Genomic DNA, 16,957 nt, shown 5'->3' on the forward strand with positions numbered 1-16,957 from the left:
AAAATTTTACTACCACAACCCTACTTTCATTTTTATTTGGAAATTTTTTCCTCTAAAAACAAACTTGAATTAGACAAACCTTACTATGTTCTTTTTTCTTGAAATCAGATACTGTTGGGTTGACATTAATTTGCTTTTTGCTATCATTTCCTCAGTACAGTTTCTCTCTGGAGAAATAGTCTCAATAGCTTCCCTGTATCAGTTCTCATGAAGTCGCTTACTTATAAATTAGGTACAACTTCAGCAGTACATGTTTAACTCTGATTGTTAGTCAACTGGGAATTCTATTGACAAAGTTACCAGGAAAATCTCCAGTGACATTTAAGTTAACTTTTTGTGATAATTGGTTCAGGAATTTTGCAGTCATGCCTTATTAGGGGGGATGTATGTAGTCAATTACAGATTTTCCTGTCATGGCCTTCTTTCTAATGCATCCTAGTATTAAAAGAAGTTAACAAAAGGAGGGATAATTAGTTAATTAGCTATATTTGAGTCTTACTCTTTAAATACAATGTTCCAAAGTTAACTAATAAATAGTTGGTGGATTAGGAAAAGAAAGGAAACAAAAAAGGAATTAGTTTTCACTTTTTACAAATTTAGCTTTCAACATAAATCCACTGCTTCACAATATTTTTTTTGAATTGTAGCAGTTGCAAAAGATAATTTTCTATGTGCTCTTATTATTGAAATGCTAGGGTTTAAGCTAATATGTTAATGGGGTGATCATTTTTGTGCATAAACAGAAAAGAGGGAAATTCAAAACCAATAAAAATTTTGCAACACAACATCAATATCTGTTAGAGGAAAAGAATGAAACTTGACTCTACTTAAAAAGTAATATAAATAAACTAACAAGCAAAAAAATCTAGCAGGTACTTGATTATTCTTAGTATTTGTATAAGGCTTTAATACAATAATTATACTTACTGAAAATTAGGGAAGAATTAATACAACCTATTTAATATAAACATTAAAGACAACTGCAAATTATGAAAAGATAATAAAGAAAACATTACTAGTGGTTATAGCACAAACAATTTAATTTGGGGGAATCTATGATACTGAGATAGTAGAGGTAAAGCAGATCATTTAAAAAATCTAGCTAAGCTAATGGAGAAGACAAGCAGTGTGAATAGTATATGTAAAAATCTGGAATAGTGTCTGGTGACTCAAGAAATTTCATCAAGGATTGAATACAGTGACTGAAACTGAAGAACATTTTGAAGATGTACATTAAAGTCAGATCACATCATCTCATGGACTAGTAAGGGCTTCATGGAAAATAAAATTAAAAAAAAAAACACAAAGCAAAGTAAGATGACAATACAGATTCTCATCTTTTTTTTTTTTAACTTTACTATCTTTTTTCTGATAAGACTTCCACAAAACCAAAAGGACATGTTCCTACCTAGCTCAAGGTCAGTTGATATTTAGTAGAGCATGCAACCCAACTGATTTTGAATAGATAACATGACACTAATTTCAAAATAGCTGATTTCCAGCATGTGGACTTTAAATACCAAAAGTCAGACTAGCACTTATATTCAATTGACTTGTCATATATTTGAAATAGACTTGCCTCATAATTCACTAGAAGAGACAGAAATTTCAAAATTTTAATTATGCATAAAATTACTAAATATTTGTATGTTTTGAATTAGCATTGTGTTCAGATTTTGAAATATAACAGGGATGATGTTCATTAATAAATAAGGTTTATTATCTAAACAAGGTTATAACAAAATCTTAAGTTTAAAAGTGATACTATTTGATATCTTAAGAATGTCATTTGACTATTAAATCAGGAAATTCTTTTTTCCCTTCAATTAAAGAAATTTTAAATTAAAAATTATTTTAAAACACAATAAAAGTACATGTAATAAAGTACATTATCAGTTACCTAATGCAAAGATAAAAAGTATTAACCCTTCTCTATCTGTATGTCATATATTTTTAAAGAAATAATACCTATTCAAATTTTACTTCACAACCATGCCCTCTTCTCTAGAATTAACTACTATTCTGAAATTAGGACATATCAAAACACTATATATAAAACATTGTGATTTATATGTGCATGTCCACACAATATAAAATGGCTTTATATTTCCCAACTTTACATAACTGACAACATAATGACATTTGTTTTATTCACTTTGCCTGAAATTTCTAAAATTTACCAGATTTTATACAAGGGGATCTATTTCACTCACTTGATACATGTAGACAGTTCAAATTATTTGAACTTTTTTTTCAGTATAGATTATATAAATAGGTTACAATTTATTTTTCTATTGAGTCTTGACACTGACATTATTTAACCTGTTTACTGTCAAATTTCCATTATAAGTAGGTCTGTTGAGCATCTTTTAAATTCTTTGCACCTATTATATGAATTTCTTTAGGATAAATATATAGACACTTAATTGCTGGCTGACAGGATTTTAATGGCTTCAGCCAGTGAGACTAGATAACACCTTACTTTTCTAAGTTGTGGTACTAATCCACCCTGATAACAGCATAATAAGCATTCCCATGTCCAGAGTTTGATCAGCACTTCATATTACCAGCTTGTGGGTTTCTCTGAGCTGATCACTTACTGGCAACTGTGACCTATTTGCCATCTGCAAATCACAGTGGAGCATTCCTTGACTACCTGTGGACAATGGCCTGTATCACAAGTTAAGCCCCAGAAAACCTAGACTGTCATTGACCTGGTTAGGTGACTAACTCCATGGTGGTCCCAGGATAACTCTGATTGTGATAATATTAAACACTTCACAGATGCAAATGTCTCCTGATGTATGATAATGATGACCCCTTCTCTGTTCCTCATAAAACTTTGTCCCCCATTCCAATCCTACCTTTAGGACTTTGTTCCTCAAACCATTGCCACATGATCAGCTCTTACTAGCCTGTGTGCTTTCAATAAAAGGCACAAGAACTTCTGCTCAAGTAGCAGAGTCTTGCCTTGGAAACCTGCTCCACCACTGTCCCTCTTTGCATTCTGCAGCAAAACAGCAACAAAGCTCCTGTTGCAACACCAGCTAGTTCCCCATTTAGAACTTAATGTAATTTTCAATAACTTTTTCAAATATTATGCCAATTTAAAGACATTTCTAGGAACTGAATAGCCTTTGTTGTTATTCTAACAATTGTTCTTCTTTATTCTATTTGTTTATCACTGGTATATAGACATGGTTTACATAGACTGATTTTTGTGTTCTACAATCCACTGGAACTCTCTACTGAGTTCCATATTCTTCTTACTAAAGTATATACAAAACCAAGTAGTTTCTTGGATGAATTTGAACTGCAAGTGGTAAGCATATGTTTTTCTCTTTGTTTTGAATGGTGTGCAGGTTTTCTACTAGGGTCTTTTTTATTTTTTTTAACTGAAAATATATATACTTTAATTTTTGACATTTTTCTTTAATTACTGACAAATCTTTTAACATTCACTATTTTTTGAATATAGTTTCTTCCCATTTTCACCTAATCTCTTATTTGGTACCTCCTGTTAATGTATGTTGAATTTTATCTTTCTATCAGCCATGTCACTTAGCATCTCATATTTTTATTTCTCAACCTCTATATGCAAATTTATAGGTAATTTCCTCATGACGGTATTTCTGGTATTTCTCATTCTCTATCCAGCAGTGTTGAATTTCTTATTTAACCCATTCACTGACTTTTAAATTCCAATGACTACATATGTTTTTCTAGAAGTAAATTATATATAGGTTTTTCCCCCTAAATTTGAGGATTCTTTAATATAGTATAGTGTCTGATTTTATATTTCTTCCTATTCTTTCCCCTTTTTTATTATTTTATCTTTGAATCATACTGTCATTATAGACTTCTAGATATTTATCGTATAAAACAGAATTCTATACTTTTATGCTTATATTACTTTCAGGCTATTCTAGTCCCTCAAGTTCTTAGTGTACAAATATTCTGATGACTCTCTGTGATTAATGATACCCTTTTGTAGTTATTTTCCTTTTGAGCTGTGCACTGCTTATGATGCACTCATATTTAGTTGAGGCTGTATTTTGTTTCCTGAGGGAATAACATGGGCCTGACTTTTTGAAGAATGCTAGCACAAAAAGCAAAAATAAAACCAACTCATTCCCAAGTGGCACATAGGTTTTGGGATTTGATTTCTCACAGGGTGCTCATTTTTCCCTGTCTAGACCATTAAAGGAAAGGAAAAGTTTTCTATCTGCCTCTTTCAGCTTGCAGGTAGAATTTTCTAGTGACTATTTCACTATCAGGGTGCATTTGTAGAGTCCAAGATTATGTGAATTAATTTCCCTTTTACTCCTGTGTGTTCAGAGTCTAGTGTTTTGGAGAACCCGTTTTAGTTCTAAGACCAGCATCAGCAATTCACCGCATGATCCTATTTGCTCAGTTATATTTGAACTTACGCTTAACTTAAATTTTCCTCTTTGGTTTGACATCTGGGAATTTCCCTATCTTTACTAATCCACATGGTTATAAATTTATTTTCTTTGTTTTAACCACCATATATGTACTTGAAATGGAAGAAATGGGGAAAGTGATGCCACATGAATTCAATATAGCATTTTGCCATAATGTCTATAATCTAAAATTTGCAATAGACTCCAGAATTTCATGGTAAAACATTTTCCTAAAATGTTTACCTATCAGAAATTGAGATATTTATATCTAAAGGGAATTACAAAAAAGACTGTGCGTTATGAAGTAAAGGTGTAAATGTTTAATAGTTAATATGTATTTTGGAGATGAACACTTATGAAGATACCATTTTATTTGTATTTAAGACAGTAGCCCCTGAATAGTTCTACTTTCTAAGTAACATTTTTATCTATATTGTTTTAATCATCAGTTGGCACACCTATTTCAAAGCATGTTTTGAGAAACAGAATGAGTTACCATATTTCTTTCTACATTAACAAATGTCTTTCAGTATTTAAAATCACATACACATTGGGGCCTCCCTGGTGGTGCAGGGGTTAAAGTTTCAGTACTGTCAAGCTATCGCCAGCTACCCACTGTGGCACGAGTTTGATCCCTGGCCAGAGGGCTAACCCTCATGGCACAGCAGACCTCTCCTGACTGGCCCGCTGCTCCCCTTAGCTGTGTATTTCAGTAAATCTGCCTGTTCTGCTCCCCACTTTGTCTCAAGTGAATTCTCACAACCACCACTCCCCCCAGAACCTCTCATCTATACCCCAGGTCTATGCATAGATAGACAGACAGACAGACAGACAGATAGATAGATCTTTAAATAAATCACATACATATTTTTTAAATTGCTGGGTTATATATTATTTTCATGTACAAGAGACCATAGGGAATGAAGTATAGTGCATTTCATGCACATATATTGTGATATAATTCATATGCTATATGCATATAATTTGTGATTTTCAAACTTATGTATTTAATAAAACCGGATTTTTGCAGGTTTCTTTAAAAAAGTATTTAGTTTACAGGCATTTATATTAATCTATCTCTTTATTTATTTTTAAAATCATCTATTAAGGGCCTCTGCTGGTGGCTCAGCGGTTGAGTGCTGGCTGTGAGGCCGCCCGCAGCCTCTGCAGTGCTGGTATGTTCCCCAGCCGCTGGCGAGGGTCCCACACACACACACACACACAAAAATCATCTATTAATACTTAAAACATCACATAGTTGAAGGACAACTCTTTTAATGATACTATTTATTTAATTTTCATTCTTTTTATGATTTCTTACTTGCTGTTCATTCATTTTTGAATTTTCTGTATAAACCTTCAAGTGACTTTGTAGGAAGGACTTCTTGTTATGATTATACTTACTCTTGGTACAAGAGTTAGGCAGAGAGCAGGCAGTAACTCAAGGACCTTTTCCTCGGTTTCTGCCAATGCTACGGCTTTCTGTTCCAGTCTCTCATTATTTTTACAAAGGAAATGAACAAAATGAGGTTTGTCCTTCACTCATTGCTACGCTTTCCTTGCAAAAATAGATTTATAAAAATGTTCTTTCTTTTTTCCCAGTGTGATTTCTAAACACTTGGGAAATTTCCTTTTCATTAACCCTCAGCTTTGCCTGTCCTTTCAGTATCAAGTAATGAAGGACAGAGATTTCAGCGGAGTTTTGGAAAAGGAAAAAAGCACATACAACATATATTCTGGTAAATATTAGCAAAGATATAAGAGTCTGTAGAGTTGTCTAAAATGACAAACAGACTGAAGGGGGGGTGTGGTGTTTTTAAATAACTCTTCAAGGACTGTGAGTTTCCTGCCTTTTTATGTAGATAGGAGTTTTATTGTTTCAATTATCCAAGGTAGGTACTTAAACTACCTCTGTTATAATATGTGACAATAATAACATGTAGCTTGACATTCATACATTCTTTTCCCAACAATATATACTTAACATCAATACTAATATTTATGCCCTGGTTATCGGTTTATATTTGTATATACACATGACAAATGTAAGCATGTAATTTATAGCTTTAAGATAAGCCTAGGGCCTCCCCAGTGGTGCAGTGGTTGAGTGCTGCACTGCAAAGCTGTCTGCAACCTTTGCAGCAACGGTTCGATTCCCTGCCGGCCAAGGAGAACCCCACATGGCACAGCAGACCTCTCCTGCCTCACCCTCAGCAGTGACTTCGGTCCATCTGCCTGTTCTGCTCCCCGCTCTGGCTCTGGTGAATTCTCTCACCCTCCTGTGCTTCTGACCTGTACTCCAGTTCTTGTATGAATAAATAAATAAATCTTTTTAAAAAATAAGATAAGCCTAATAAATTAATAAAGGAAATATTCTTATTTAGGTTTCATCTGTGATTGAAAACAAAGAGAAAAAGCAGTAATACTCATTTTTACATCAGAATGGTAGGTTAATTTCTTCAACAAAATATTCACTCTGCTGTTAATGTAGCTAATACCAGCTAACTGGTCTGAATCTCAGGACTGAACACTGATCATTTTAGACTGTGTGCCTCTATGTTTCTTCTCTGTGTATAAGTTGCAGTTATAATGCATCCTTGGTATTATCATGATGAGGTATTATCTGAGCACGTACAACAAATAAAGTTGCATTTCTGAGAGAACTCTTGGGAGGAAATATGGAGCCTTTATCAAGTCCACTGGGGTGCCTCACATTCTGGTAACTAAACAGATTTTAAATACAATATTTTCAGTCTTTCCTGAGTTCAAATTTCGAATTTAAAAAATCCAGTATGAAACCATTCATAAAATTATTTTTAGAATTACATACAAAGTTATAGTAATTTGAGTATATAATAGTTTTAAAGAGTTGTTCTTTGTAGTGTGGTATATTTTTAATTCACTACATGGGTAATTGGAGGGAAAGTATTTTTGTGAAAAAAAAAATGACACAGATTTTTGAAGTGGCTTATCTTCTGTGTATTTTTAGGTTTTTAGACAAAATGGCAAGACATTCATTGCAATGAACCTACTAGGCTTGTAAAGACGCCTACAGGAGTGCCACATATAGGATCCATAAGAAATATTTAGAGAAGAAATTGTTACGATTGTTTAATGCCAGCAGACATAACAGAGAAGTCAAGGAAGATGATCTGTTGTCTTTACAGTGGGACATTACCTGAATATACAACGTACCTTGCAGTTACAGGGTCCAAAACAAGGGTCTTCATTTGTGCTCCCTAAGCCACTGCAATTACAGCGTGTGCACTCTGGGTAGCCAGTGTAGCCCCTGGCACACCGATCACAGCTCAAACCTCCAAAGCCAGGTTTACAATGGCAAGAACCAGGTGGCAGACCTAAGGGGAGAAGAGTGACACCACAACATTTTAGTTCCTAAGGTTTTAGATATAGTAACCTCTTAAAGTCTATTTTGATACAAAAATTAGATTATTGATGTTCAACAACAAGAAAAGTTAAAGCTACTGTGTATAAGGTTTAATTAAAAGCAGGCAATGATTCTCTAACATCATATTTTTTTAAAGATTTATTTCTTTATGCATACAAGAGCAGGGGTACAGGACAGAGGCATGGGGGGTGAGAGGATTCACCAGAGACAGAGTGGGGAACAGAAAAGACAGATCAATAGAAAAAAAGACTGTCTCCTAAGATTGCACCATGAGATCTGTGCCACCATAGATATGGTGGAATAAAAATTAAAAGGGGGGATTGTAACAGGGTGGTCCCCAGGAAAGGGGGAGGTTCCCTGCCCCACCCAAGGGAGGGTGGAGCTGAGCAGGAAGAGGAAAAGCTGCAGAAGAGACTGAAGAAGGAAGCTGGATGGAGCTAGGAGACCTGAAAGAGGCACATGGATCCTAGAGACACGTGAAGAAACTGTGCTTGTCTTTTGGTCGTGGACTGGGTGACACAGATGTGGGTGAGACCCGTGGGGAGGTGACAATGGCAGTTTTTATCTTGATGTTGATTTTGCTCTTTTCCTTCTGGGCTTGTCTGGTTATTTCTGACCCTTTGCTGTGGGTCCCCACTGGAAGATGCTTTAGACTTGTGGCAGGCTTTGGGGCTTTGCTCTGGGCCAATCCCATTTGGATGGACTTTTACCCACGAGGGGACGGGTAACTTTGGGTGCTTCATTTAGAAACTAGACTCTTTGCCTTGCCTGTATTGTTTCCTAGTTTTATTAAAGTTCCTTCCCATTAAAGTCTCCTATGTTTTGTGTTGATGCGGCAGATGGCAGAACCCATGTAGAATAGGCAGGTTTGCGGGGTTTGGGCTGCCCCTCTCCCTGTCCTATAACAGAAGTACATTGCTTAGGGAAGCAACAGGTGAGCCAGGAGAGGTCTGCTACACCATGTGGGTTGCTCCCTGGCCGGCCAGGGATTGAACTCACACAGCAGAGGCTGCTGACAGCTTCAAAGGCTGCGTTTTAATTCCCTGCACCACCAGGGAGGCCCAACATATCTTTTAAGCATAATTAAAAATATTGTGAATGAATAAAAGGAAGACATCATAACAATGATCAAGGAGTAATTTCTGTAACATAGACAGATGACACTGGATTAAGAATAAGCAGTAACCTGTCACAGCTGTTGGCTCATAAGTCCCCTTAGACTATACAAAATGGAACATTGTCTTGAGCAAAAATACACTACTTAAAAAATATTTAACAGCATTGGTGGAGGAAATTCTATGGGGACTACACCTAGGGGGTTGGGAGGGGGGAAGCAAACATCGTTTAAAAACGAACAATGATGTAAAAAATATATAAATAAATTAGTTAAAAATTTAACAGCATTAATCTAAGTATAATACATTAAGTACAAGAAAAGACTAAATGTATTTGTGGAAATGGATATTTTGGTGATTGAAAATGTAAAAGGAGAGAAATAAAAGTGGTTTGAAGCTACTTCTTTATTTTTAAATAAATTTATCACTATGGTAAATATACCTGAAGAGGTGAGAGCTTACACTTCCAAAAGATCCTAACCAGATGGTTTCACTAGTGAGTTATAATAAATCTTCCAAGATGAGCTAATATCTATCCTAAATTCTTTAAAAATTGAAGTAGAGGGAATGTTTCCAAACACATTTTATGAGATCAACATTACTCGCACGAAATCAGATGACAGGAAAAAGAAGAAAACTACAGGCCAATATTCTTGATGAACACAGATACAGAAATCCTCAACAGAATCTTCGCAAAATGAATTCACCAATAAATTGAATGGATCATACATCATGACCAAGTGGGATTTATTACAGGTATGCAAGGATGATTCACATTTACAATTTAGTCAGTATAATATACATCAACAAAAGGAAAGATAGAAATCAGATGATCATTTCAATAGATGTAGAGAAGTCACTTAATATAATTCAAGATCCATTTACGATAAAGGGAAAAACTCATTATATAGCGTTAACACAATATAATAAAAATAGTATCTGAATTAGCACTATATTGTAATAATAATATCTGAATACCACTGCATTGTGAATTTATTTTTTAATTCTTCCATTTTTCATAACTTGTTCAACAATAATATATTTACCATTTTAAAAGCAGGGAGAAAGTTAAATGATATCACTAAAAGTAATGTGAGTTAGTTGTTACTATAAAAAGATAAGGGACAATAAAATGAAAAATTAACTCAAAAACACACCACTTAAGTATTAAAATTATCATCTTTTAAACTTTTAAGATTTTAGACTATAAGACTAAATTGATAGGGGCCTTCCTGGTGGCACAAGGGGATAAGTACAACAATGTAAAGCTATCCACAGCCTCTACAGCATGAGTTCAATCCCCAGCTGACCACTGAGATGAGAGATACCCACATGGCATGGCAGACCTCTCCTGTCTCGCCTTCTGCTCCCCTCAGCAGTGTGTTTCAGTCTGCCTGTTCTTCTGTTCCCCGCTCTGAATCTGGTGAATCATCTCACCCTCCCCTGTATCTGGCCTATATCCCAGTTCTTGTATACATGAATAAATAAATCTCTAAAAAAAAGACTAAATTGTTAATCCCAAGTTTTACCAAAAAAAAAAAAAAAAAAGAAAAAAAAAACAGGTAAACTACCCTGTGCCAAAGAAACTACCAATATTTTAACTTGAAAGTCAATGGTGAAAGGAACCTATATCGTAGTAATAATTTATTTTAGTCTTTCCAAAGAAAAGAAGAATCCACTGTTGGAGATATAAATAAACTGTTGCAGATATAGTCCATGAATTTTCTTTTTAACATTGGTTAGCAACACTTCTGGAAGTAGCTCTAGAACATTTTATATCAACTTGTCACTTTGGCATTTGATTTTTTAAGGTTTGGATTTCATCATGAATTCCAAACCTCAGAAAATAATTGGCTTAAATTAGTGACAGCCTTTCATTACTCATGACTCCTACTTTTTAATCCTTTATGTATACTTCTGCTTTCTATATTATTGACATCTCAATAAGGGATCTCTATTTACTCTTCCCATTGCAGTACACACATCTCCCAATGAAAGCTGTCATTTCATTCAGGAAACCATAGAAGATACAAAGCAATCTAATAAAAATAAGATAAGAATTAGATACACCACAGATTTTGTGACTGACCACAAAATATGTATTTGCATACATATTTAAAATATTTATGTACATATATAATACAAAATGATTTAACTCTTCTTGCTTTTAAAGTACTGTAATTAAACATGAACTTAATTATTGAGATAAATAAAACTGCTTCAAGGAAGGGAACTTTGATATAAGCTCATTACACGAATGAAATTAACTGCAAAAAGCTCTCCTGAAAATCATCCTATCTGGATTCTGGCTGCTCCCTCCTCAAAAGCACGGCTGCCGCTCTCACCTCTGCGAGCCTGCTTCACATCCTTGACACAGACTTCACTCAAGGAACCAACTGCATCACAGTGGCATGGTTGGCATGGTCTTGGATACTTTGGTGATACCTAACAAAAATATAAAATGCTCTTAATTAAGTGTAATAAAAAAAGCTAAATTTTTCAATACAACAGCTTCAAGAAAATTATAATATATAGTAATAAATTATATTGAGAAAAATTGTAAAAAATTATTTTTAATATATGCTTACAGTTTCTAAAATCCATCTTTACTATATGGATACACAGAATTAAAAAGGATAGAGCAAAAACTCCTATATAGTATATATCTCTTTCTTTTATAATCATAATTGCCATTATAACACACAAAAATAATATTAGCTTGATATGCTATATTCTCTAACATACACTCCATAATATAGTCTTTCTGCTTTTTTATTTATTCATTTATTTATTTATTTATTTATACAAGCACTGGGTACAGTCAGAAGCGTGGGAGGGTGAGAGAATTCACCAGAGCTAGAGCAGGGAGCAGAGCAGGCAGAAGGACCGAAGTACACTGCTGAGGGGAGCAGTGGGCAGCAGGAGAGGTCTGCGCATCATGTGGGACCTTCCTTCAGTGGCCGGGGAGCATCCGGGGACCGAACCGGCGCCGCAGAAGCTGCGGGCAGCTTCGCAACACAGCGCTCAACCACTGCGCCACCAGGGAGGCCCTCTTTCTGCTTTTTAAAAGATGTATTTATTTATGCATACAAGAGCTGGGGTATAGGCCAGAGATGGGGGGGGGGGGCGTGAGAGAATTTACCAGAGATAGAATTGGGTGCAGAAGAGACAGATTAACTAAAATACACTGCTGAGGGGAGCAATAGTCAAGACAGGAGAGGTCTGATGCACCATGTGGGTTACTTCCCTGGCCTGGGATTGAACTCATGCCACAGTGGCTGCCCAAAGCTTCATAGTGCTGAGACTTATCCCCTTGTATCACGAGGGAGGCCACCAGTCTTCCTGATTTGGGTGGGTGTTTTTTCTTATAGCATAGTTCAAAATTAGCAATTTTTCCCTAAATTCATTTTTCAGGAACTTTTTGCACATAAATCACTGCATGAGTAAATGAAAATTTACATGGGTTCTTTAAAAAAATTACTACTAAATAATTAAATTAAAGCTTGTTTTTCTAGGGAGGCAGCACAACCTGGAAGGAAACAATGTAGGGTGCATAATTACACAAGCTTGAGCTCATATCCCAGGGTGGCCACTTACTAACTGTGATATGATGTGACTTAATACTTCTTTTTTAATATGAGAATATTAATAACAATTATAGTGATGTTAAATTAAAATTAAAAGGAATAACAAAATAATCTCAGAAGATTCCTCACATGTATCAAATATTCAAGCTAGAATATACTAATATACACTAATATACACTATACACCAAGTACATTTATTTTCCAGGTGCAATCGAATATGAACAAAAACATTAAAATTATTTGCCTTGCCAAGAAATACTGATGATACATATATGTGTGTATTTATGTGCACACATAAATGTATCTGTGTTTAATGCACGCACACATACACACACTCCCATAAAATAGAGCTTTGTATATTGTCAGGCTCCCAGCTCAAAGCTTGCCCAGGGTTTATGATGCCAGCACATGGAGAGAACAGTTAGGAAGGCCCTGGTAGGGTCAGCAACAAGTCTTTCTTGAAGCAACAGGAGACAAGTTACATAGGGCGGCAACATTTGGAGCATCCATGGCTTCAGGTGGGCGGTGAACATGGTACACAACAGCAGTAATGGGGGTTCCAGCAGCCTGGCAGCCTCCAGAACAGTCTCTCTTGGGCCCCCTTGTGCAGCCTCCAAGCCACAGCAGCAGTGGCAACAGCAATGGCAGAGGCAGCAGTAAGTAGTAGCATCAACCCTGGGCTCAGGGCCACAATAGCAGCAGAGCCCCACCCCAGTACCCAATATCCCAGGAGCCATATCAGCTTTTATATCATTTATGGATAAAGCTGGCATAGGGCCAAGTTGATGTAACCTTATGCTAGGTTACATAAGTATGTTTTCCTGCATATGAACTATACTTCAAGGTTACATGTTATTTACTGCTCTTTGCACATCCGTACTACATCTCAAGGCTACACATTATCTACTAGGCTGCCTGTGCTGGAAGGTCATGGGAAAAAAAAAAAAACTCAGCCTAAGAAAACTATATTTTTACTCAATTTACATATATTTATATATCTAGGATTAATTTACAAATGAAAACCTGCTTGCTAATATATAAATGAAAGTGTCATAACTAGAGACTTATTTAAAATGTCCCCAAATATCAATAAACTATGTGCACAGATCAGCAACCCAACATGCATACAGCTGGAGTCTCAGGAAACAGAGAGCACAACCGGAAAAAAAAGGAAGAAATATTGTTTAAAATTTCTTAAATGAGGTATAAAGTCTCAATTTATGAATCTAGAGTTCAGTTAACCAAAAATATAAGAACAAAAAAAGCCACATAAATACACATAGTGTTAACTCTGAGCTTGGAAAACTCTTTTGGTAAAAAGCCATAGAGTAAAATTTTAGATTTGTAAACCTTATAAAGTATCTTCTCATAATCTTCTTTCCTATTCCTCCTTCTCCTCCTCTTAATCCTTCCTGTACTTGTCCATCTTGTTTGTGTTTTTCTTATTCTTTTTCTTTTTTTTTAAGATTTATTTATTTATTGATTGATTGATTGATTTATACATATATGCATACAAGCATACATGTATGCATACAAGCATTGGGTACAGTCAGAAGCACGGGAGGGTGAGAGAATTCACCAGAGCCAAAGAAGGGAGCAGAGTAGGCAGAAGGACCTAAGTACACTGCTGAGGGGAGCAGCGGGCGCGGCAGAAGAGGTCTGCGCACCATGTGGGACCCTCACCCAGCGGCCGGGGATAGAACTGGCACTGCAGAGGCTGCGGGCAGCTTCGCAACCCAGCGCTCAACCTCTGCGCCACTGGGGAGGCCCATTCTTTTTCTTTTTTTTTTTTTTTTAATATTTATTTATTTATTCAAGCACTGGGTACAGTCAGAAGCACGGGAGGGTGAGAGAATTCACCAGAGCCAGAGCGGGGAGCAGAGCAGGCAGAAGGACCGAAGTACACTGCTGAGGGGAGCAGTGGGCGGCAGGAGAGGTCTGCGCGCCATGTGGGACCCTCCTCTGGTGGCCGGGGAGCAGCCGGGGATTGAACCGGTGCCGCAGAGGCTGTGGGCAGCTTCGCAACCCAGCGCTCAACCACTGCGCCACCGGGGAGGCCCCCATTCTTTTTCTTAATCTCATTATTCCTCTTTCCTTCCTTTTCCTTTCTTTTCCTGATTCTCCTCCTTCTCTTTATTGCTCCTTCTCTTCTGTTTCTACCTCCTTTCCCTCCTCCCTTCATCTATAAACCTTTGCAAATGTTAAAAAAAAAAAGAAAAAGCATCCTAACTTACATATATATACTTACATATATATTTTTACATTGTTTTTTCAATTTTGCACAATGTATGCATTTTCATCTTGGTTATATTCCCCATACAATTCCCACCTCCTTCCCCATTTTGACCTTCCCCTCCCCAACCCATGGTGTATCTCTGGTTTATAGTTGCTTGTTGATTTTTACTTTATTATAATTAGGCTTTTTCCTCATGCAATTTGCAGCAACATGGTGGAGCTGGAAGGGATCATGCTCAGTGAAATAAGCCAGAAAGAAAAAGAAAAATACTGGATGGTCTCACTCATAGCAGGAATTTAGAAAACTTAAATAAGGAAAAAGCATCCTTTGTTTTCAGGACAAACAAAAGCAGGCTAAAGATTGCTTGTATGAAAAAAAAAGTACTCTGATACTTTATTGTTTCTAAGTCTTCTTTTTCAATGAAAACTGAGATTTAATGTAATCAAATAATGAAAAAATATATACAATGCGAAGAGTAGGCATGAGAAAGCCGGCGCACAAAATTTATAAAGCAAATACTAACAGACCAAAAAGGAGACACTGACAGAACACAGTTATGGTGGGGACTTTATCACCTCACAGCAATGGACAGATCATTTAGAGAGAAAATCTGTAAGGGAACATTGACCTTAAAAGACAAATCAGAAGATATGGTTTACAGATACTTATAGAATATTCACTCCCCAAACAACAGCATATACATTCTTTTTCAGTGTTAAAAAAACTTCTCAAGGGCAGGTCATATTATGGGGCACAAAACAAGTCAAAAAGATCATCACCATAGACACATGATAGAACCAGAAATCACTACATTCTATAAGATATATCGAAGAGAACATCCATGGCATAAACTTCAGAAACACTTGAGAACTCATCTCCAGAAGCAAGGTAAAGAAAATATAAAAAGCCAGATCTATATGGAACTAAAAACCTTCTGTAGAGCAAAAGAGACAGTAAACACTGAATGGAAGAAAATAATTGCATACCACACATCTGATAAAGGGCTGATATCAAAGACTTACAAAGAGCTCACACAACTCAACAAAACAAATTAAATGACCTGACCCAATGAAGAACTGAACAGACACTTCTCCAAAGAAGAAATGCGAATGGCCAACAGGCATGTGAAAAAATGTTCTATATCACTTATAATTAGGGAAATACAAATCAAAACCACAATGAGATGCCGCCTCACACCTGTGAATATGGCCCATATTAAAAAAATAAAATAAAAACAAGAACAAGGGCTGTCGAAGATGTGGAGAAAAAAGAAACCTCTTACAATGTTGGTGGGAATGCAAACTGGTCCAACCACCATGAAAAGCTGTATGAAGGTTCCTGAAAACACTTAAAACGGATCTGTCATCTAACTCAGTTATTCTAATCTTAGGAATCTACTCAAAGTACACAAAAACACCAATTCAAAAAGAAACCTACACTCCTATGTTTATTGCCACACTACTTACAATAGCCAAGATATGGAAACAACCAAGATGTCCCAGAACAGTTAAATGTATCAAGATGATGTGCTATATATACACACGCACACACATACACACACACACACACAATGGAATACTATTCAATGATCAAAAAAGATAAACATGCCATTTGCAGCAACTTGGGGGAGCTGGAAGGGTTAATGTTAAGCAAAATAAGCCAGAAGGAAAAAAGGTAAATATTGGATGGTGTCACTTATAGGTGGAATATAGGAAAACCAAACAAAGGGTCAGACAAAGACAAACTTTAAAAGGTGAACATAGATATGAGGCATCCATGAGGGGAAGGAGAGGATGTGGAAAAGGGTGAAAAAGGGTAGAGCAAGAGCATAAGGGAATATGATGATGGACTATGGGTGTTTTGGTGATGGGACAACAGTGATCACATCTGAGGGGAGAAATCATATATGTCCAAAAATTAAATAAAAATAACTACAATAATAAAAAATAAAAATTGTGGTATATTCATGAAAAGGAATACTACTTAGCAATATTTTTTAAAGGAACCACTGAGGCACACAACATGGACAAACCTCCAAATGTTATGTAATGTGAATTTGTATGCACTTTATGATTTCATTTTTATGAAGTTCACTTAGAGGCAAAATTGATTTAAATTCTTAAAATAAGAACAGAATTTGCTTATAGGTTGGGATGGACTGGAATGAGGCACAACACAAGTTTCTAAAG

At 35.9% G+C, this 16,957-nt stretch overlaps 1 protein-coding gene across 2 annotated transcripts in view; it reads right to left on the bottom strand.

Moving 5' to 3' along the window:
• Window positions 1-16,957, bottom strand: part of LAMA2 (laminin subunit alpha 2) — a gene marked incomplete at both ends in the record, with an annotated part of 514,626 nt that overhangs the window by 272,271 nt on the left and 225,398 nt on the right. For both annotated transcript variants that reach the window (XM_084228925.1, XM_084228924.1), the window contains 2 exons: window positions 7,620-7,780; window positions 11,291-11,390. In XM_084228925.1, coding sequence (XP_084085051.1) covers window positions 7,620-7,780; window positions 11,291-11,390 — 261 coding nt within the window. The remainder of the gene's footprint in view (window positions 1-7,619; window positions 7,781-11,290; window positions 11,391-16,957) is intronic.

Source organism: Talpa europaea (assembly GCF_964194135.1).
Source record: "Talpa europaea genome assembly, chromosome: 2".
NCBI classification, from domain to species: Eukaryota; Metazoa; Chordata; class Mammalia; order Eulipotyphla; family Talpidae; genus Talpa; species Talpa europaea.